General features: G+C 51.4%; 1 protein-coding gene and 1 long non-coding RNA gene across 2 annotated transcripts in view; one reads left to right on the top strand and one right to left on the bottom strand.

Annotated features, from left to right (window-relative positions):
• Positions 1-23,472, bottom strand: part of LOC128082144 (uncharacterized) — a 24,088-nt gene continuing 616 nt past the window's right edge. Inside the window, exon 2 of the long non-coding RNA XR_008207563.1 lies at positions 1-2,578. This is a non-coding gene — a long non-coding RNA (uncharacterized LOC128082144). The remainder of the gene's footprint in view (positions 2,579-23,472) is intronic.
• The window catches only part of SLCO2A1 (solute carrier organic anion transporter family member 2A1), a 23,068-nt gene continuing 20,252 nt past the window's right edge, over positions 20,657-23,472 (top strand). Inside the window, exon 1 of the mRNA XM_052685974.1 lies at positions 20,657-20,983. Coding sequence (XP_052541934.1) covers positions 20,672-20,983 — 312 coding nt within the window. The 5' untranslated portion in view covers positions 20,657-20,671. The remainder of the gene's footprint in view (positions 20,984-23,472) is intronic.

The following is a 23,472-nucleotide window of genomic DNA, read 5'->3' on the forward strand; positions in this document are numbered from 1 at the left end:
TTCATGCAAAGCTCCAAGTTTTATTACAAGAAGGGACTTGTGGATATTGTCTGAGTCTTCATAAAAATACATCACTTGCAAACCTCCTTTGTTCCTTTGGATAGTTAAAAACCATTCTGGGTGTGTTTCTCTAATCTTGAAATCTATGAGCTTTAAGGAAAAAAAAAAAATTAATTACAACATTTTTTTTGCACATATTCCTTCCTACTGTGGTACCAGACTGTGCAGCTGGCTACAGGACAGATTCTTCCATCAGATTCTCCTGGCTCCTGTCCTAGGGCAGTGACCACTGCAGAAATCTTGTGCTATTATCCTTAAATCTCTGCTTGAACGTTCGTATTTAGCTTTTAGTGGATAATATCTTATTTCTCAGCGTCTCTGCTCAATAGAGGCTGAGTCCCAGGGGGCAGATTTGGAGCCATAGGAAGCAGAGGTGGGTGGGAGAGTGTATCAAGCCGCCTTCCCTCCCACAGCTACATTTCCTTTCTGCAGCCCTTGATGAGATGCTCTGTAGTCCCAGGGAGTTCAAGTGCTGCCACTTCTTTTTATCTTGTTCCTGTGTTCTGGCAAAGTTCATCTGAGATGAATTGGCACAAGGCTCGTGCCTTCCTCTAGCTCCACGGAGCACAAACGTTCCCCCTTTTGCTTTGCCATTGCCAAACTGACTGACTGTTAGTGTAGGAAAAGACCCCTGAAGTCATTATGTCCAACCCCAGCCCATCCCACCATGCCCACTGATGGGGTCCCTCAGCGCCGCATCTCTGCAACACCTCCAGGAATGATGCGTGTTAGCATTTCTCTTCATTCTCTTTCTTAAAACACCTCATCTGTGTCTGTAATCGCTTCAGGATGTGAACCTTACCCAAGAACCCCCAAGGTTCTGGCCCTGGACCGGTTCACCTCAGTAGGGAGTGAGTTGGGAGCAGCGGGTGGGTGGGCAGGAACCCAGCTGTGAGCATCCCTGGGGGCAGCGCACAGCCATGCTGGGCACTGGAGACATCTCACTTCTACATCCACTTCATGTGCTGCGTATAGAGAAACCAACGACAAACAGGATCGTTCCTCTTCTTTCGGAGGGCTGTTTTTCAGTTGTGCAAGGAGCAAATACCGGTAAGACATAAATCCTCCAGCAGTGCCCAGGTCTCCTGGACGGCTTGAGCACAGGAAATCAGGAAATTGTTGCTGCTCAGAGCTCGGCTGCAAAAATACTGTATCTTTCGAAACCATTTGGGGGAGGAAGTGGGTTTTAAGTGTTGATTAATTGCTTATATATATATCTTTTTTAATTTATCTCGAGCATTTTGATTTCCCAACCTCAAGTTTTCATTCTGTCTCTGTCCCCGCACTTCGCTCCATTTGGCTGCAGAACCCCCCAGCAGCCCCTATGCTGCCCAGGGAGCGTTGCTGGGCCTCCATGCCTGCAGCAGGGTGCTTGTCCTGGGGCTGTGTCCTTGGGGGGCCTCAGGGACCTTGGCAGCACAGCAAGGAGCTGCACGTGGCCTCAGGCACACCGAACACCCTGCTGGCTGGTGGAGGGATGCAGGCTGCGATCTCCTCAGGGACCATGTGGACCTGGGCAGCCCCCCACCGTCACCCTGGCGTTACCAGAGCATATCTTCATGGTAAGCTCCTTTACAACTCATGGGTTCATCTCAGCTGGAAGACCTTCGAGATCAAGTCTAGTTGAATCACACAGAGCTGACAAACAAGAAGCAAACACTTTTTTGCTTGTGTGGGCACGTTTTTGATTCCCAGAACGTTTCAAGTCACCACCCAGCTCTTTGCCCTCTGATGGAGGGTCACGCATGCAGACTTGCTTATGTCCTTGTGCTCCTTGGGACTGTGTTCTGGTCCGTCCACCAAGGTCTTGGTGGGCCCACAGGGATGTCTACTTGCTTCATGCCCTTTGTGTAAACAGAGAGATAGGAGCTGTCATGCTTACGGTAAGGGATGGTGCCGTGTGCCCTGAACACACAAAGCATGAGGCAGCTGGTATGTGGGTGAGGAGGGCTTGCAGGATGAAGGCACCCAAACGGTGAGCTCTACTGCTGTCATCAACTTGGCTCACTGCTGGCAGAGGGATGCTGCAGCCCTGCGACCCGAAGGATGGTCAGGCAGAGCTGGTAATTATCAACCACGTGGCAAACCTGGGCTGGGGAGGCCTCCCCTGTGCGTCACTACAGCGTGGTCCCAGGCAGGTCTGTACCACGCATCGGACGCTGCGTCCCAGCTCCCTCGCAGAAGACGGGGCTCACGTCAGCAGGATGGTTTCACTCTGCGTGCAGAGATAAGGCAGAGCCGCAGAAAGTCCTCCCAGTTAAATTGTCGGGTGACTATTTTGTTTTATTTGCTGACTGAGATAAGGCCAGCGTGAGCTCAGCAGCGTGGGGCGCGTGGGGTTTTTACAATTGCCCAGAGGACGTTGGACTGTTGCACAACACCAGGGCACGTGAAAACAAACTCCATTCCTTCCTCTTTTCTTCATCCTCATCCACGCCGTTCAGGGGAAATGCTGATTTGTTTTGCTGGCTGAGATTGGTGTTGCTTTTGTCTGAGCTCTTTCCAGGAAAGCTGCGCACTTGAAGGACAGAGAACACAGCAAAGGTTTGGGTTCTTCGAGGGAGGAGGAGGTGATAGGAGCAAGGGCAGGAGCTGGTCCATCTAATGGGGCCAGCAGGCAAACTGCAGCCTTAGGGGAGGGATGGAGGAAAAGTGGATCAACAAACTTTTTTTTTTTTGTCAGTCTGTCTTTACAGGATGGAAACCTGCGTGGGAAGTGCAGAGCTGGGGAATGGGTGAAACCACAGCCCAGAGGGCACGTAGAGGTCTGGGGAGCAGCTGACATGGCATCGGGCTTTCGGTGGCCATCTGCTACCTGCCTATATCACACTCCAAGCTGGCAGCACTGGAATGGAGCCGTTGTGTTTGCCAAAGCACAGGATGAGACTGCTGGGATGGCTCGCCCCGTTCCTCCCTGCAGTCACTGCACACAGATGGCTGCAGCCAGGGACAGGTGGGGGAAGCAGGAGGTCTCCTGGGCTGCTGAGGATGTCACGATGCCCAGAGCCCAGCTGGGAGGGCAGAGCTGGGCTTGGCATGGGGCTCTGCAGGTACAGTGCTGGTTCTACTTGCTGCTTTGCCTTGATGATGGGTCAGCATGTGTGCACTGCAGCTTTTTCCTTAGAAATATCTCATGCAGGGTTCCTGTGGCAGCTGCTGTTCCCTGAGCTAGAGGTGTCCTGGCCTGCTGGTACCACCACGTTTTGTCCAGTACCACTCTGTTCTTGGACCCTTACTGATGGCCCCATTGAATTTCCCCACTTCTTCTGGTCCACCCTGGAAGCTGTACATACTGCCATACCTCTATTCATGGTGTCCCTATTCCCTGTTTCTATTCCCTGCTCCTGTAGTTGGTAAACAAGCACCTTAGGAGATGTATGGTGCTTCTTTACACCATCTCTGTTACTACAGGAGGAGCTAGCAGCTATGGCTGTGCTACCAGCTTCATCCTCCTGCTGTTGGGACACCTCTTGGATGTGGTGGTGGTGGCCCTGGTGGCCCATTCTAGGAAGCATCTTGATGCAAGAGGAGCAAAAAACTGGGAGTCAGTCTGACTACTTCAACTTGGTTGCCTTAGCAAATGCCATCAGGAACTTTTCAGCCTGGTTTGGGGGCATCTTGAGTGCAAAACCATAGGTGAAATTGAAACTGCCATCACTGTGCTTCAGCAGGTGAGCTGTCACTATTGGGACGTTTAGCTGACTTGTTCCATCTGTGCACCACTGGTCAGATCTTTCTCCTTGAGTGGTTGCCTCCAGCACAGCCCTGTGAATGCATGTCGTGCTGGATACTCCTGCTTGTTGAAAATAGAACAAATGACCTCAAGAGTTTTCCTTTGAAAGTATCTTGAGGGAGAACAAATGAGAAGGACTCGATCGGGCCATCTGCTCCCCTCCCATCCAGCTGTGTTGGGCCTGGCCCTGCGATAAGGTTGGGTGAGAGCAATGTGTGCCAGGAGGTTTGGCTGCTGAGAGCTGGGTTGGGGGCTTGCAAATCCCGTTGGATTGTGGACTGGTCTCAGGGTGTAGGAGTCGATGAAACCTGTGGGCAGCTGCTGCCCTTCCAGCCTGCTGTCCCTGGGCAGCTTGGACTTCTGAAGCCCACCTTGGCTGGGCTGTAGTGTGGGGCTCGGCAGACACGACCAGGACCTGGTATCTCCAAGGCCATTCTGATCTCTGGGGTTGGGCAGAGTGAGCCTGGGAAGGGCCCTTGCTCCTGGCTGGGTGTTTGTCTCTGAGGAGCCAGGTGCTTTCCTGCGGACATCCCTGCTATTCAGCAGATAGCTGATGCTGAAAGATCTTCCCTATTCGGCAGGGCATGAGCCCAGCAGGACTTGTAGTTTATGTTGGAGCTGTCAAATCCTTCTGTTTTATATCTGGGCGTAGTGGATCATGTTTCTTCCATGACCTCAGGTGCCCTTGTGTGTTTGCTTGTTTGGGTAGGAGTTAAGGTCAAGAGAAACAGTGGTGCTCTGCTCTCATTTTGGGTTCAGCTTTGGTTCTGGGGCTATTGCTGCATGCCCATGTGACAGAGGATGGCCAGCTCTGGGTAAGAGCATGTCAAACCCAGCCTGGGAGCTGGATGCACCTGGCTATGGTGAGGGGAAGAGTTAGCAGAGGCTGTACTGGGTTACGGCTGCTTCTTTGGCTTTGCTGCTTCGTTATTGGGGAAAAAAGAGGCCCTGGCAGCAGGGAGGAATGAGAAGGAATGGGAAGCTTCATGTGCTTGCCCATCCTGTGGTCCCGCTCTGCATGATGACCAGGAGCAGCTGCCACCTCATTTTCATGAACTCACAGAATGACTGAGGTTGGAGGCACCTCTGGCCCCACCTGTTCTCCAGCAATGCCACCCGGAGCAGGCTCTCCTGTGCTGTGTCCAGAAGCTTTGAAGATCCCCAAGGAGGAGGTGCACAGACTCTCTGCACAGCCTGCTCCAGTGCTGGGCCACCTGCATGTTAAAGATGGTTTCAAGGCCCCAGCTGCCTCACAGAGCTGGCACCAGCCCATCTGCTCTGCACGCTTCTCCCCCAAACACCAAACGACACAGGACACCATGTTCTCCAGTCTTCTCTGCCCAGGGAGAAGCCCTGCTGCAGACCCCAAGGGCTGAAAAGCTGTGCCATGCTTCTGCAAAAGGTAACATGTCATTGCCTCTGTCCCTGCCCTGAGAATAGAGAATCATGGTGCCCTGGACTTGTTCTCAGCACCATACACCTCTGAGCACGCAGGCTGGCCTCGCGTGGGCTGGGGCTGCACTCAGCCAGCACCAGAGCTCTGCTCTGCCACTAGCAGCCATTGCGGGAGGCCTTGGTGTCCTCACCACGTGGAGCCCCAGTCCCTGGGATGTGCGTGCAGGGGACCGCAGGGCCCCACCGTCTGCCCCTGGGCATGACTTGGCCGGTGCTGAGGATCAGGTTAGGTCTTGTGTCCAGGTGCAGGCGGCCCGGTTGCTGCAATGTGCCTGTTCCTGCTCAGAGGGGAATGTTGCTCACCTGCCTGGGGAGGCACAGGCACTTGCATGGTTTTGCACAGCCTGCCAAGCCTTAATCTCCATTGTTTGACAGCTGGCGTGCTGCTGACGTCAATCCCATGGCTCAGGGGGCTTTTTGGGGAGGAATGGGCAAGTCTCCGCATACGCGTGCTTGCAGACGTACCAGAAAAACATAGCACCGAAACCACAGAGGGAGAGGGAGGTGAAGAAGACGACGACACGGAGAGGGGAGTGCAGCGTGAAGGCTGCTCCTGTACAGCATGGCCCTGCCCTGCGAGCTGCTGGCTGACTCACAGCCAAGCCTGCCCTGCTGGGTGGCATCCCTAATGGGGTGGAGAATGCCACTGTACAGCTCCAGCTTGCTGGGAAGTGCTGCTCGGTGTCTGCTGCCTATGTCAAGGGTCAGTGTGTGTGTCCTGGAAGCATCTCACCTGCCTTTCTGGTCCTTCTCCATCTCTTCCATCCAGCTGAGACTGCTGATACTGGGAGCTAGATGCTGGGTCACTGCTGCCCTCTTGTTCTCATCTGGTGGCCCAGGGTGGAGGTGCAGCTTTGTCCCTTCCTTTATTAGATATCATTAAAGAAACTGTTCTGACATGGGTTGAACCATCCCTGTACGTCACTGTCCTGCCTCATGAGACCGTTTCAGGATGTTGCCTAGAAGCCATGCCCAGATCACTGTTGGTGTTGGCCAGTGTGTGCCCAGCTCTGCTGCTTTGCTTCCACAGAACAAGCTCTGCAAGCCATGGGAGCACCACCCCGGCCATCCTGCAGGCTGACCCCTCTTCCATGTGTCAAAGGATGCGAGAGGCATTCTGCATGGCAACGGTGCTCCAAAGAAAGCAGAGCGTCCTTCGTGCAGGAGTGGTCCAGCTCCTCTGTCCATCTCTCAAAGCTGCACCATTTGACTCTGGAAGCTTGCAAAGGGCTCTCTGGGGACTCTCTGGCGTGGAGATCGCTGCTTCCAGGCTGAGCCACTGGCGCTTCTTACAAACTTGTGACCTTAAAAACCACATCCTGATGGTAATTGTTCTCCTGAGCTGGAAATCCTGTCTGCTCTGCGGTGGACTTCAGCTCCCAAGTGGCTCGCGGTCTTTGGTGAACGCAGTTGAGCTTTCCCGCAAGGGAAATGACACTCGTCCTCTGCTCGGCAGCAGCCAGCCAGGGGCTGCTCGTGTCACCAGCCAGAAGGACTCCTCTGACACCACCTGCTCCATTCCCTGGCACAACCATCTCTAGTGGCCTTCAATATTTCTCATTCAAAAAAAAAAGCAATCCTACAGGAGACGAAGGAGGAGGAATCTAGGAGCCGCCATAAGTAGCTTTGAAGGGAATTTTTTCCTTTCCTGGCTCAGCTAAGCCACTTGGCTGAAGCTGTCCCAAAGCCCAGCCTTTGTCATACCTAGGAAGTAGAAACCCTTAAAGCCATTTTGGCTCCGTGTGTAGAGCTGGAACCCCACAGCCAAGAGGGTCAAAGGGCTCGGAGAAGCGGAATCACAAAATGAGTAATTTTTCTTTTCTTTTGCCTCCACCTCTTGATTGTGTGAAAGAATACAAGCAGCCATTCGAGCAAATTCCTTCATGTCTTGATTCGGGTTGCCTTTGCGTTATGTTAGCACCGCTGGCATTGATCTGTGTTCCTTCCTGACCACATATTTTTGAGGTCTTGGAAATTGAAAATTGGATGGTGTCCACCGGGGAAGGGTTTTAGCAAACTATTTGAGTTTTCAGCTATTTCTTGGTGTGGAGGAAGGGAAATAGGAGAAGTTGTGCCTCAGTGAGTTTTTCTGGAGGCAGCTGGATTCCTCTGTGCAATTAGTCAAAGGCCATGCGTCAGCCCTCCCCCGACAAATGAGACATCCAGAAGTATGCGGGGAGTTCCTCTCGCCTGAAATTCTGATCTGGAGGGTTTGAGCTGTAATGCCAGTTTTTGTTCATGGATGTAGAAAATGCCACTGATCACTAATGAAATGCCTTGTTCTTTTGAAGACGTTTCTTAATATTACAGAAAAAACAGCTAAGTGCTAAGTCTCTGGTTGTAGGAAAGACAAGGTGAACCCACAGCATCCTCTTCTTGTTGCAATACCTTCCTGCCCACGCGCTGACTCTCACTCCTGGGGATCAGTGGCAAAAAGCAGCATTTCCTAGCTAATATTCATCAGAATTTCACTTCTCTCATTCCCTGCCCATGACCAACCAGTTCCAATCCACGGTACGGCTGTCGTGCCCGTGCCAGGCTTCCACACGTGCTGAGGAGGATGAGCGCTCGTGTGTAGGATGCGCTCCAGCTGCCCAACCCTACCACCCCTTCTGACTGCTCAGAAAACATTTCGTGGAATTTCTCAGCGCAATTAGCAGATTAGAGGAAATTACTGTAAGCGAGTGTGTCAGAAGCTCTCCCAAAAAGTGCAATGGAAGGATTGTTTTGGCGGTTATTCATCTTCAGCACCACGTTGGCCCGCTGATGTTGGTTAAGAGATTTAGAGCAGGGGTGATGTTTTCTCCGTAACGACTGATGGAAAAACGTTCCTTTCTTCTGCAGACCTGACCTCAGCGCTGCAATGATAGCAGTGTTGGTAACTGGTGTGTGATGGCAGGAAGATGATGAATCTTGCTCTCATCTGAAGAGTCAGCAAAAATTGGTGTGGGAAGATGAACAACTGTGTCTAAAAGATACAGCCAGCCTCATGGCACAAAAGCAAAGTGTCAGGAAAGGGCAAGGTAGATGGGCTCAGAACCATACGAGTGAGGAATTGGTTGGTCTGGTTCTTTGTTTGTTTGTTTTAATCTCTTTTCCTGGATTTTCAGGCCGTGCTTATGGTATCTATAAATGTTGTTGGCACAGTGATGATGGAAAAATTCCTCTTTTCCTGACTGCACTGTCATGGGACCACAAAGTTGCCTGGAAAAGAACCATAAAGATCAGTCCAGGTCCTCCTGCTTGTCCTACACTCCTTTCAAATGTGCTCCTCCCAAAAATCCAAGGCCGTGCCCTGCTCTCTCCCCAGCTCTTGTGCTACTCGGCTGCTCTGGTTTGGTTTATTTAGAGATTGTCTTTGTATCCTGTTAACGTGTCTCCTCTTGAAGGTCTGTCAGTTCTTTGTCCTTCTATCCCTTTAAGAAGTGGGATCTTTGGATTGTTTTCTTGGCTTGTCTTTTGATACTGCCTGGAGCTTTGTAGGGTCTGAATGGCTGGAAGCTCTCCAGGGCTGGGAAGATCCTGGACCATCCCCTCTCCAAAATACCCCCTGGCCTAGGTTTGAGCTGAGCAGTCTTGTCTTGAAGATGGCTGCACTAGTTATCATTTCCACTATTGAGCAGCGTGATCTTAACAGAATTTGGCTTTCTCTCAGAGTTTTGCTGGCAGGCACCTTCTCTCTGGTGGCCAGGGGCTGGTGGCACTGAGCTCCTCTTTGAGGAACTCAGCGTCAGCTTGAGATCTCCCTTGCCTTTTGAGGCTATGGCCTCCCAGTAGGGCCCCATCTGGATTGAAGCCCCAGCGGTTGGCACTCCACTGTGTCTTTTCTGCATCCAGCAGTGACGTGGTGGGGATTGGAGAGGGCACACAGTGCCTTCAAGGGGGTCCTGGCCTCGTGCCTTGCAAAAGGAGGAGACCATCTCATCCTTCAGCAATGCGAATCGCTTCTGCCCTGGGGGGACCTTCAGTATCACCTCCAGCCCATACGCATGGCCGCATGGCCGCAAGCCAACGCCAAGGTTTTGCAGAAGCTTATCCAGCAGCCAATAAGCACGGATGTTAATAAGCTGAAAGACCTGGGAGCGGTAATTAGCGAGAGGAAGAAGAGGAGGAAAGGAGGAGGCATGTTTTTCTCTTGTTCCAAACAGCAGTTGAGAAAGATGAGGTTTTGCATGTGTATAGCTGCCATCATGGGGGAAGCCATGGGGAAACACCCTGAGGCCATGCACATCCTCTGCGAGGAAGATTTGTGCCACTGTGTTAACCCAGACAAAGAGCTGAGCATGTTTCTTTGGTACTTTGTGTCATGCAGTGTGTAAACTCTTCATTCCTCCTGCAAAAGCCCATTGCCCCCCAGTGATCCCCTGGACAGCATTGCAAATGGCTCAGGAATAGTTAGGCTCAAACCCAAGGTCAAGAAGCAAACGGAGAAGAGAGGGGTGAGCAGGATTTGCCCCCTGTTTGCTGCCCAGCTCACTGGCGTGGCCCCACAACTGGGCATAATGGGGAGATTTGGACAGTGCTGGGGACAGAGGAGGAAAGTAACATACACAAGCATGGATCCGTTGGAAATTGGGCTGCCTAACCCCCCTAACATCAGAACAGCTTCTTTGTTTCTCAAGCAGGCAGTTTGCTTCTAAGAAATGGCCTTCCCTGTAAACTGAGATCGTCTGATAAATCTTATTGATTCAGTCAAATGACTCCATCATGGCTTGTTTGCATGTCTGAGTGCTTTTGGATTGATTTTTTAAACACAGGTCATCTTTTGGGAAGGAACTATCCTGTTCTTAAGATACTTCCCCAAATCCAGCAGCTTTCAGGAACAAAACAAAAGGTGAGGACTAAGCAAGAGCAGGAAAAACGTTACGTTTCTGAGTTTTGTCTGTTTGAAGAGGATTCATCCCCATGGAAGCATTTCCTACCAGGATTTGATAACCTTTCTGGCTTTCCACTTGGCTGCCCATCACCTGATGCTCACATGTCGGAAAACACAGCACCACCAAAGCCCTGGGGGATGGATGGATGCTGCACCCCTTGTTTGCTGATATCCTCACACCAAAGCCAGTGAAACTTGGGGGAGGAATTCAAGAATCAAATTGGTTAAGTAGGCTCTTTGCCATGACAAGCCTTGATGGGAAGCTCTAGAGTAACCAGTGTGAAATAAAGCCTGTTACTGTAAGAAGTACTTTCTTCCTGCCTCTTAGTAGCCAGCTACAGGGTGTTCCCTGTGGAGCACAAATATTTTCGTCAGGCTAAATTACATTTAATTAGTTTTCATTAAGATGATGCCAACCTGCCCCTTTATTAGCTGCATGGAAACTCACTTCTGAAAAAGCTTGAAAACAATGAGGCAGGGAAAATATCCTGCCGGCATCATGCTTACTTCCATCCGTTACAGAAAAGAAAGGGACCACCAGACTGCATGGGCTGTGCGGTGACTTTCCTGTCTTGGCATGGCAGGCTGCAGTGTGTTTAAAATAATCTGTCTCCGTGATGTGTTTTAATTTTCCCTTAATTAATAAGTAAAAGTAAAAAATAGCGGGCTGGGATTGTTTCCAGTCCTTCACTTGCTGTGGTGGATCTTTGGGATGCGACTGTTGCCCATGGCCACTGTGATCACCAGTGATGGTAGAGGTGAGTCCAGAGCCTACTGAGACCACACGGGCATTTATTGCTCCTGTGTGTCCTCCTGTCCCCAAGGTGCTTGGTGGATGGGGGAAGGATGGGGAGCTGATCCCCCGCAGTCCAGAGAGCAGCCTGGTATGAGCGGATTTTTCTTCCAGAAGCTGAAATTGGGCAGGAGTGAAACGAGCAGTGGGGTGTGATTGCCTGGTGTGCGAGGCAGCCAAAATACACAGCGACATCCCTATCGCTCCATCTCCCATCAGGAGTGAACGCCTCTGCTCTCCTGTGTGTTCTCCAGCCTGCGTAATGCTGACGTCGTGCTGGACCAGCTGAGTAGGGCATGGGCAGGATCAGGCCAGACCGGGTCCGGAGTCACGTTCCTGGCCAGAGCCAGTGCTGGGAAGCTGGAGCAGGAAGTACTGGTGTGGGAGGTGCCTGGGATCTAGGTGTCCCTTTGGGCTGTGAAAGCCATCTGGGGTCCCGTTGGGGGGCAAAGTGGTGTCTGTCGGGCTGGCTGCGCAGTCAATGTGAATACAACCATGGTGGCAGATTCTGATTCCTCACTTGTTCTAGTTCTGGGCCATTGGTTTATGTTTCATTCTTTCCCTCACTGAAAATAGGGCACTTCTTTCCAGACTTCAGGCTTACGTTGGTTTCTTTAAGTTCTGCCTTTGTGTTTGGATTTCTGCAATTCTCTGTTGTATCGGAGCCCAGCACATTTCTATTTAACTGAGGAATGAAAGTGTGGGCAGGGGGTACCTCTTCAGATCTGTTTTCCTCTGTGTTATGAGAAGGTGCCCCCTCCATCAGTGTTGCATCTAATGGAAGTGCTGCAGAAAATGGCAGTGTGGAAGACCCCATGGGGGATACCTTATGCCCCAGGCAGTGGGGTAAGGAGCTGGAAAAGGACTGGATTTGCTAGAATACATTTTTCAATGAATGGGAAATTGTATTTTAAAATGACATTATCTCATACAAGCTTTGAGTAGATCAGACCACAGAGAAGTCTCCACACCTTTCACCTGCAGCATGGCTTTGCCATCTCCAGCAGCACTTGCAAGCTCGAGCTGAGAAATGATGCATGGGATCCTGCAGCAACTCCAGTGATGCTGTGGCTGTGCCAAACTTTTCCAGAGATGGGGTTCCCGTGGCTGATTCCTCTGCGGAAGATGTTGGATGCAGCATGATGAGTGGCATAGTCTCTTATCTTGGGTGATGGAGGGCTGCACTTCGAAATGAGGTGTCCTGGGCCAACTTCCAGCTGAATATGAAAACAGCAGGCTGTTTATGTAATGATTTCTTGTGTTTTCGGTACTGCTGGGACTCTCTTGTGAAATATCCTGGCTGAACCAAGCCTGTGCTGATACGATGAGGGCTGGTTTTAGGTCTGCAGGTTGGAGGAGGCAGGGAAAGGCCATGGGATTGGTGTGTGGGGAGCAATATCTTCTTCAAGAGGGGAAGAAGGGAGCAGGCAGCAGGAGCAGGCAGTGCTTGGGGCTAACAATGGGTCTGGTGTTGTAGGGGGCAGAAGCCTTTGCGTCTTCTCTGAGAGTTTACCTGTCTGAAAAAGAAAGCCATTAACAGGCTGACTGATGTGGCCACCCCTGGGTCTCTCCAAAATACCTCTTAGGGACAGCAGCAGTGTCAGGCCAGTGTGCTGAATCCTAACCAATGATAGTTCCTAGCACAGGTCAGGCTTTGTCCATCCGTGTCCTGCAGCTCTTTGAAGGTGGATCTGTGTCCTGGGTGCCACCAGCCCCAGAGCTCAGCTGGGCAGCACTGGGGGCTGTGCTGGGCTCAGCCATGCGTGTGGAGTGTTGCAGGGCCAGGCTGTGTTTGTGTGAGAGGCGTGGGGCGTGCAGCAAGCCAGCAGTGAGTCAGGGTCAGCACTGACCTTTTGGCTCAAGCATCTGACAGGTCATGGACCCGCAGGAGCTGATGTTTCTGCTGAAACAGAGAGGAGGGCATTGAGGTGATGTTGTCTGTCCCTCGCAGCCCGCCCCAGCAACCTCTGCAGGAATTGATTTTTCCCTTAATTCTGAGGTGAGTTAGGAACCCTTTCGCTCCTGCTACTTGGAGGGGCTGAGTGCGATGTGTGCTGCTGTTGTGGAAGCAGATAGGCGCTGCTCAGTCCAACTTCTCATGGCATCTCCATCTTCCCTTCCTACTGATGCTGTTCCCTTTGCCTCCAGACTGTACTGCTCATGGGACACCAACCTCCTAGTGGGCCCAGGAAAGGAAACGGGTTTCCCAGAGCCATATGCCTCTGCTGGCATCTGTAAATACCAAAGAGAGCATCTTGGGTCCTTGGAAGACCCCAAACACAAGGGCTCTGGGGATGGGAGGAGATATCCTTCTAGTCTGAGTCATGATGGAAAGGAACTGTTACTGGGCTCCACCTAGCCCAACTATGTTAGCACTGCTCAGCTCTCTCTCTAGCAGGGGAGATGCTCGAAGCCCAGAGATACTGCCTATAAGCTGTGAGTCAGTCATTGTCCAGCGAGTCTCCAAGGGACAGACATCATAACAGCTTCTTTCCTTGGCTGCTATCTCAGAAACTGCATCCCGCAGCTGGCCTGGCTGCTGCTTCCCTGCTTTGTTTGCTTCCTCCCGGCTGCGGCGCGCTGCCGCTGGACACCAAAGTGTCCATGGTGCCTTTCAGTCTATCCCACCTAAATTTAACTCGCTATTTTTGTCTTTGCAGGCTCATTGTGTCCTGTTTTAGAGTAGGAGCGAGCAGCCGCAAAGGCGGGTGAGGAAAGGTGTTGTCTGTTACGTTGTGCCGTGGTGGGACGATGGCTTTGTCTCCTGCAGTGGTTTCCCAAAGGAGAGGGATGGCACAGGAGCTATGACCCGTTCCTCTTCCTATATAGCTGCAGGGAGTTTTTCCAGTCAGGACAGCCTCTCAGAAGAGTGCTGAGTTGCAGACAGCACAGATGGATGCAATTCAGGCAGCAGTTCCCAGAAGCGGCCTAACGTTTCTTATTGGTGTGACCCGAACCAAAAGCAAAGCCAGGAGTCAAACAACAGGAACAGGCACTGAGGAAATGATCCCTGGCTGAAGTTAATGCCCTTGCAAAGATAAGGATAATGTGCCATTCAGCATGAGTCAGCTTATCCTGTCATGGTGCTTAGGGTGGCACAAGGGTGTGGGGCTGCTCATCCCCTGGGTGTCCTGGAGGAGTGGATCTGCACAGAGGTGGACCCTTGTTGAGAGGACAGATCTCCAGAAAGGCTGGCTTGGCATTCCCCACTGACACAGTGCCTCCAGCAGTTTGTGGAGGGCTCCACACCTGACCTCAAAAAGTTCATAATTGTCCGTGCAGGTTTCCAACATCCTTACCAGGGATTTCCTGGGCACTGACCAACCCACTCTGTTCTTTAAAATCGGGTCCTTGAGGAGAGCTGAAGAAAGAAGGGAACTGTAGGAATTCACAATCCAGAATGCTGACCAAGCCTTCCTTGTAAGAGCCTTGACTTCTGCCATCTCACCCCTGTGGCTGTGGTTCTCCATGGCAGATCAACAGCATCTCCTTTTCTTTTGCTCTGAGGGACAGCAGGGAGCTTGCTCCTTGAGCAGCCAGCTTGCTCTTGACATGATTGCTCTTGGACAATCCTCTGAAGGCCACTAACGTCCTGCAAATCACGTTTCACATTTTGCAGCCTATTCCCTTAAGGTTCCTCATGCCCTTGGCTCGGTGTTGGGATGTTGGAGCTGGAGTGGGCCTGCTGTGCAGCCAGCCTGGCTCCTTTAGCTAACACAAATCATGGTTGTCAAGTACAATCTGGGAAAACAACATTCCCAATTCAAAACAGTGGATTTCTAAGGTAGGAAATTCCTGCCCCATCAAGGGCACAGTGTCTGTCTTGGGAAGGATTTCTTTTTGGTTAGAGTAATCCATTAAAGCATCTTTCTTTGTTAATCTCCTAGTTTTGGGGTGAAGCTAATTAGCTGTGGAGCAGAAACGTACTTGGAAAGAAATCAGCCCGTTGTCTGATGGGATGGCTCTGAAGCACCACCAGTGAAATGTAAAGGCAATGTGTGGATGTCATCAGAGCTGACACCTCTTTTCAAAGAGTATACTTATTTCTTGATGCCCTGCTTTCGCGTCTACATGAATCAATCACAATTCTTCTTGGAGAAGCTATGCATATCACCGAGAGCAAACGTATGTTTTCTAGTGGGCTCTTCTTGAGGCAATTTAATCCATGGTGTTAAGCATCATTTTGAGGAAAGACTCGGAGTAGCCTCTTCTTAAGAGCACCCAGGGTCATAGAATGGTTGGGTTGGAAGAGACCTCACAGCCCTTCCAATCCCAACCCCTGCCGTGGGCTGGCATCCTGCTGGGTTTTGCCCATCTAAAAGTACGTTTTTGTGTTCTGTGCCCATGGTTCAGTCTCACCCTGGCATGACTGCAGGATAGCTCTCTGTCCCTCGCACACCCCATGCCATGCTGATGTCTGTGGGCTCCTCAGGTCCCCCCTGCCCAAGTGGGAGCAGCCAGGGAAGGATGGAAACAGTGACAGGGAGATTCCAACGTGCTTCAGCGAAAACAAAACGTCGTTTCCATCGGAAAGTATTTCAAGGTGCTTCAGACTTCAAGATGAAACAAAATCTTCCCTTGCAAAATGTCAGTTCCAGCCATTGTTCCAGTTTGACTTGTGTGTTCCAAGGAAAACAAATAGACTTTGACTTGTGATGCCTCATGTTGAGATGGCCAACTCAAACCAAGCCCTGTCTGCTACACCTTCAGCATTAGGCAAAAATCTTGTTGTGATGGAAAACACTCTTGTTTTTATTCCAGCCCCTCTGAACAGCACTTTCTGTACCACAGGCGCTGCAGATCTCATCCTGCATCTATATCCTATTTCCAGCTTGAGAACTGCCTGCCCTCCCAGTGGCCGGCACTACATGTGGCTGAGCATTCCTCTTCGTCAGGGGCTTTTAGCTGCAAAAATAAGCCCCAGGTGATGGTTGGGCCTAGGAAAGCCACTCTGGTGGATGGGTTGAGCAACATTATTTGGGGTAGGAGAACACCAAAGAACCTCTGTGCCAGGGAACAGGGCTGCAGGTCAACAGCAAAGCCCTGTGAGAGGGATGAGAGAGAGGGAGAAAGGGACATCTGTAGAGGGGGATGGATGGGAGCGTAAAGTTCTGAACTCTTTTGGATGCACGAAAATGAGTTTGTCAAAACGAATTCCAGCAGAGCTGTGAAAAACGTGTGTCAGCAGGACCGGTGACTGCCAAATCCCAAACTCTTACTCATGGCTGCTGCTTGCATCCAGCACGATGAGAACGGCCTTTCTGGCCTTCTTTCGGTTTGCTGCTTATTGGAACTCAAGCTGTTTTATTCAGTGAACCAGCCCTAGCACCACGACAGACAAACAAAGCGTGCACACTCACTCAGTATTGCTCTGGCAGAGGGAAATTCAGAAAGTTTAGAACCAAGCAAGGAGGTTTTATGAAAATTCCACGTTGGAAGATCATGCAACTCAGTTCAGTTGGCTGCCACTGCTATTGAAAAAGTTGGTAAGTAGTATAATGAAAATATTTTGCTGTAAATTAGTGAGGATTGAACCGTTTTCAATTTCTTTGCTACACGGCTCCATACTTAACAGTGCCCAGAGCTTCAGGCCTCGCAGTGGTATGAGCATTGGTATGATGTTAGGAATGGGATGTGTGGAATTCACCCTCTTTTATCCGCTTTTTATTAAATGCAGCCCCTTCCAGAGGGAAGCGGACAAACATTGCAGAGCTGTGGTTTAGCTGTTCTTCCCATGGCTTCAGGAGGGATCAGAGCAGAGCCCTGGCCATTGCGCAGCGCTTGGATGGCTCCTTTCAGGTATCGGGGTAATTTTCATTACAGCTTTCTCCTGCTGAATTGTTATTAATTTTCATTGAGATGGTGTTGGCTGTGTGAGCGCACTGAGGTCTTTCAGAGGGGGCAGAGCAGCTAATTAGAATCATTTTTAAGGTAAAAAAAAGTCAATGTATCCAACAGCCTTTCAAGAAGGTGAAGATTTGCAGTGGGATGTGGAGGGCTGGGCATGTGGCTCTCATCAGGATGAAGGAAAATCCTTCTCACCAAGGCCTTTAGGATGCTGTTTCTCAGTGCTTTTCCTCTACAGTCTGAAGTATTCCCAGGACACAGCTGAGGGTTCCTGAGCCTGTTCCTACTCGGGCATCCTGTTGCCCCTGGGTTTGTGGATAAAGCATGGTTTAGCAAAGCTACGAAAATGTGACGCTCTCTACCTTTATTAGCCTTGCTTAGGGGCACTGCTCCCGACTTTTTAGTGACTGTGAAGTTCATTGGCAGCAGGCAGAGCTAACTTACTGTCTCATCATGCTCTCTTGAAGCAGTTTCAAGGAAATACAGCCCTTCTTTGAATGGCACCATCAGATCCTTGTCTGCCTCCTCTAATTGCTCTTACTACAGGATACTGATGCTTCAGATTGTGAATCCTTTGTGGCAGGAACTCTTTGTTCTGGGCTTGCAGAACACATCCTGCAGCAAAGGCTCTGGCCCAACTACAAACACCTGAGTATTTTGAGAACCACACTCCAAGAGCACCAGCAGGGCACGAAGGGCATGGGGATCTTGCTGTTGCATGCTGGCCCCTGCTATTGGCAGCACCCACGTTGCTCAGAGCAATGCACATCACCTTCCATCCTTGCGTTTATTCCTGTTTGTTCAAGGTGAGTTTATTCAGCCATGTCAGAATCTAGAGGGGATTTTAATTTCAGTCTCTCACCTCTTTCCTTCACCAACCATTGAACCATAGAATTCTTTGAGTTGGAAGGGACACTGGTCCAACCCCCTGCAATGAACAAGAGCACCTACAGCTCCATCAGGTGCTCAGAGCCCTGTCAAGCCTGATCTTGGGCATTTCCAGCAATGGGACATCCAATACCTCTCTGGGCAACCTGTACCAATGCCTCATATTCTCACTGTAAAAAAACAACAACAACAAACTTCTTCCATATATCTAGTTTAAATCTCCCCTCTTTTAGTTTGAAACCATTTCCACTTATCCAGTCACAACACAGTCTGTCCCTCATCAATACTTCTTCTCTGAAACGTGCTGAGCAAAAAGACTCTGAACATGACACCTAAAGGATGGCATCTCCAAAGGAGGAGGTGGAAGAGGTGGCTGGCCCAGCTGGCTGAAATAATCCAGTCACTGCCTTCTGCTTCCTCACTGTGCCTCCAGAACATGCCTTGCTTCTGCCATTGCCCTGCGGGCATGTGGCCCCATGGGATGGGTTTTGTGCAGGATGGAGAGCAGGGGTAAGAGAGTCTCTAAACTGCGTTATTCGTTCAGATGTCCTCTGCTTTGAGTCAGCCACGGGAGGGCTGGTTTGGTGCTGACACACAGCTGTGCTGCAGGCTCCATCTCCGCTTTCACCCAGCCCTGACCTCACTCCTAATCCCCGGGCGGTGGCTGTGGGCTGAGCAGCATCACCTCCTGCACTGGGACCCAGCCATCCCTTGTCCCCAGAGCTGTCGGCATGCTGTCAGCCCCAGGGCAGGTTGGCCTGTGAATCAGCCAAGCCTGTTCGCCTGGTGGGGCTGAGCATCCCTCTGACCGGTCTTTCTGCTTCAGATCAAACACAACCTGCTGGGAAATTAAACCCAACCTCTCAGTCTGTAATTTCCAGTGAAACCTCAGGCACAGCTGGGAGGACATGGGCTTTTCTCCCTCCTCTCTCTTGCAGAGCCTCCCAAGGACATCCCATCACAGCATGTCTCTCTTGGTGTCCCTGTCCTCACTTCCCCTTGCACCACTGACCAGAACAAAGAGCAGCACCTCTGCTTTCAGTACAAGTTTCCCTTTGGGTCAGGATGATCTGTGAAGTTGAATGTTGATGGTGGATACGTGTTGGTGTGTGAGGGAACTGCTGTCTCCTAAAGGCCAGTGGGCAAATTGAGAGGAATGGGCTGTAGATGCATGGATGAGCACTGAGATGTGGCCTTCATTTCATCCCAGATGGAACACAGGTAGAAAAGCAGAGAGATCCTGGGCTTTGCATTAAAGCATCACCCCACGCTTGATAGAGGGAAATGGGGTGGCTGATGCAGGGAAAGAGAAAAACTATGGTCAGTCTGAAAGAGTTTGACCCGTTTTTTCCTGCAGAGAGGGCACAGCTCTTGAGGCTCTGATGCAAGCAAGGTGACCATCCCCCCAGTGAACGATGTACATGGCCGGGGGGGAGGGTGAGGGGTGATAAAAAGCCCCACAGTGGCATTGAGGTCTCCTCCCAGTTTATGCTTTGGCCTTGCACTCCTCTGGCCCTGGGAGCCTATCCCAAAGGCCAAAGAAGAAAATTGACCCCGGTAGCTGCATAAAATGGACTGAATCTGCCAGCACAGGGCTTCTCCTGCCAGACCCAGGACATCAGAAGTATCGCCTAATGAAGCACCAAGATGAGGATCTGCAGCCAAGCTCCCTCCCCTTCTCAGCGCCATAAATCACAGTCCTTCTGTGCACTCATCAGCAGCCAAAGCTGTAACACTGGAAGAGATAAAACACAGTGCAGAATCCCCAAACAGAGGCACAAGCCTTGTTTTCTCCTCAGAGAAAGGCAAAAGGGGATCACAGCTGGAGTTTCCCTTTCAGTGAGATAGAGGCTGGGAGCATGATGGTGCCCTGTGGTGCTGGGTGGGCTGGGCAGGGGCTGAGCACACATCTTTGGGGGCATTGTAGGGGAATGGCCATGACAGTATCCCTCTGCTTGGAGGGGAACGTGCATAAGATGAGGTTGTTATAGCAAAGTGAGCATCACGCATCTGTGCAGGACAAACTGAAGTGCTGGAGCTGCTTGCCAGTAGGCCAGGTGTCCCTTGGAAAATGGCTTTGGCAGCACATGGGGTGATGAGGTGGGGAGTGGAGGGCTGTGAGTGTCACAGAGCTGGGCTTTCTTTCTTTGCTGTGATGCTGAAACTTCATAGCCATCGCATCTATTAAGGAGGAGGGGGGGGAGGAGAGGTGGATGAAGGGGCTGAGTTCAGAGCCAGTAAATCTGGGAATGGTGGCAGTTGGGGAGAAAGGGAGGTGGGGAAGCAAGATGATTGCTGTACTGCAGACTGGGAGTACCCACGTGTCCCTGCATATAGTGCTCGCAGGGCATGGGGAAGGCAGCACCCCAAAGAGTTATCCCATATCAGTGCTGATTTCCCCACAGCTCTGCAGCTGAGGGCAGCCCGCAGGTCCCTCTCCCATGGTGTCAGGCCCCCTCTCGTGGCCAGCGGGCACCTGAGGGTGGCACTGGGTGCTTCTGGGTCTCCTCCAACCTCCTCTGCCCTCCTTTGCCAGGAACCCCCCTGTTTGGGGAACTTGTACCAGTGGAGAGAGGTCACACCCACCCTGACACTGCTCTACCATTGCCACATGCTTGGGCAGGGGCTCCCCCTCCTCAGGACCCACCAGTGTTGGCCCTCCAACACTGTTCCACGATCTGGGATTTGGGGTCTCCAGGCTCTGGACAACCTATCTGGCTCACTCTCTCCTCACTTTACATAGGGAAAATAATTCTGATGAAGCGCCTGAAGCCAACTTCTCCCCCCTCCCCCAGCCCTTCTCCCTCTGACACTTTTTCTCCTTTGCAACAATAAATCAGTGCTCTGCATAAACAAAGCCCTGGAGATCTATTCCTTAAAACAGCTCCCAGGAATCACACAAACGCCATTCTTCCACGCAAGAAGGGCGGGAGGAGGTTGGGTTAATTTTCACTCTGTGACTCCTTGCCGGAGGGAGGGATCTCTCCTGCAGTCCCCATCCCCAAAACACCCAGACCCGATGGGCTCCCACCGGCTCACCGCGCGCCCGCGCTGGCTTCCTGCAGCTTTAAAGTTCCCTCTACACCCAAAGGAAAAGAGGGAGGAGAAAGGGTTTCATCATCGCTCCCGAGTGTGGACTTATAAAAACTTTGTGCTCACGCTGCCTGGCTCACTCATCGGCTCACCGTTTTCGGAGCAGGACGGGCCGGAGCCCTCACGAGCGTATCTGTTGGGGTGCACCATGGGGGTCCATCCCGAAGCTGCCAAGTCCCCAGTGGATGCCCCCAAAAGCTCCAGCACCTGCTCCCGTGGTATCTTCTGCAACATCAAGGTAAGGAGCGGCGATGCGCGAGGAGGAGGCTGGCACAGATGCGGTACCAGTGCTGAGACCAAGGCTGATAAAAAAGGGGCAGAGAGCAAATCCTGCACCCCGGCCCCAGATGAGGTTGCAGAGCACCGGGGCTCGGTGAAAGCAGCATGATGTGCTGCGTCCTGTACACGGCGTGCTGCTGCTGGGGAATGATTAACCACATCCTGGTGCGAAAGCAAAGTGCTGCCCCAGGACTGCGTCCATTCTTGGCGGGGAGCGGGGCAGCTTTGGGAGCGGTGGAGATGGCTGTGGGGTTCTCTCATGTTGTTTCGCAGCGCTTGAGGCAGCGGGGTGCAATGTTGGGGTCCTGGTGGGGGACACATCCCTGGGTGTGCTTCCCTAGCAGCATCACTGAGCACACGTCTGCAGTGCTTTTTGGATTAGAGCAGCTTTAGTAAACCGGAGAATGAGGGCTGGAGTGGGGAGGAGTTTGGTTTGCTGTCAAGTGCTGATGTTTTGGGGTCACAGGCAAGCGCGCCAGCAGCACACAGGGAGCTGGTCCTCCCAGTCCTGCATCCCGAAGTCCCTGCTGCTGCTGTCTGAGCAGGTGACACAATTGCCCTTGCTGGCTGGAAAGACCCATATAACAGAACATAGTGTGGAACTGCTGATGTGTGATGGGACAGGGGACAGAAAGTGTCCCAGTGTCCTTCAGGCTGCTCCAGTGGGTAAAGCTGCAAAGCACTCCCATACCATTAGCATGCAGGGGTTTGTCATTGCACATCAGAGGGGTGATGTGCACTGTCTGGATGGAGCCATGCGTTGGGGAAAAGCTCCTGGTTTTAAGATCAGATGTGTATAAAGTGACAGGTGATGTCTTTCCTGAGCTGCTCGCTCTTCCTGCACTGCAAGGTTTGTTTTAAAAATATGCGTGCCTTAAAAAAACAAACCCTGCTTCAAGGCAGTAAAGAAAGTGGAGGCTGACAGTGCTCTCAGTTCCCCAAAAAGGGGCAGAAAACAAAAGCATCAGGATGGAACTTCTAGATCTGGGAAGCTGTTTTGAGATGAAGGACAAGGTGTGCAGCAAACATCCTATCTGCACAAATATCTTGGTGTGCTGCAGGCAGTGTGTTGGGGAAAGTTTGTGTCTGGGTTATGTAGGAGGGCAGAAGGATGGAATGTCCCAGCGAGGTCCCCCCTGCTACTTCCCAGCACTGTGGTCAATGCAGAGGGAATGCTTCTGGTGGAAAGCAGTGGGTTTGAGCAGGCTGCAGGGATTTGAAAGGCAGGATGGGGTGGCAGCTCTGTGGCAGCCCTGCTGGGATGCAGGAGGAGATGCTCTGTGGCTGAGGTGCTGGCATGCAATCCCAGGTGAGTGCTGTGCCCCACGGGGACACGGCTGGGGGCAGTTCCTGGTTGGCTCTGTGAAAGTTACTGTGTGTTGTGCATAGGAATCAATGACCAGACTGCAATAGCTCTGGGGCTCCCTGCTGCGATACTGAGCAGCACCACTTGGTGCAGCCCATGGGGTGTCTGCCTTGTATCCCCTCTCTGGAGCAACCTGATCTCTGCCCCTGTTTCTCTGTGTGGAACATGGGGGTGCTTGAAGCCCTTTAGAATTTGGCTTCTCATTGCCTCAAAGAAAGATAACAGGGTGCAAAATGCCTTCCAACATCATGCCAACCACTTTGCCCAAAATTAGGATTCTTTTTGAGTCGTTATCTATTTGCAGTGCCTCTTTCCAACTACAAATGGTTCAGCCTCTTTTTGCCTTAATTGTCTTAATTGTCTTTTGTGCACTAATCTAATTGGTAGCTAATTGTTTGTCCTGGGTCCCCAGGAACATGCCAAGGAGGAGGGCTCTCTAAATATCCTGTTCTTTAGCTGAGCTGTGCTGATTTCAGCTGGGAGGCACTGGGGAGCAAGCGGCACGAGGTATTGACCCTGTGTTGAGTGGGAGAGGAGCCAGAAGGACAACAGAGGGTTACTGTCACCAGTGTCAGTTGAAAGAAGCTGAGAGTAGGTAGATCTCCCCTCTCTAAACTGTCAGGGGGTCTTCTGCAGGAGAGGAATGAAGCCTTGCGTTGGGGTCTGAGGTCCCAACAATGCCAGGGCAAGTGTTGTTCTGTTCTTCAAAGGAACTGAAGGAATTTGTTGAGGAGAGTGCATTTCAGAAGACAGGAGATGTAGGAGTTGTTGTGCTCCTGCATCCTGTTGGAAGAGATTAGGAGTCTCTGTTGAAATGTTGTCCAGAATAGAAGATGCATCGAATCAGTGGCATTTATCCTGAAGACAGCATGGCTTGATGCTGTCAAGCATGCGAGCAAAGCATTGAGCATTCATGATGTGTCAGAGCCACCAGACCAATCAAGAAAATCAGGGGGTGTTTCCAGTACCGGGTGCTGTGCAAGGAGGGATGGTGCCTTGGAGAGATATGTGGTAAAGAAGCAGCAGGATGAAGGGCAAGTAGTGAGAAGCACCAGGAGCAAGTGGGGTCCTCAACACTTGTG

This window comes from Tympanuchus pallidicinctus, unplaced genomic scaffold (genome assembly GCF_026119805.1).
Source record: "Tympanuchus pallidicinctus isolate F22 unplaced genomic scaffold, pur_lepc_1.0 scaffold22, whole genome shotgun sequence".
In the NCBI taxonomy this organism is placed as follows: Eukaryota; Metazoa; Chordata; class Aves; order Galliformes; family Phasianidae; genus Tympanuchus; species Tympanuchus pallidicinctus.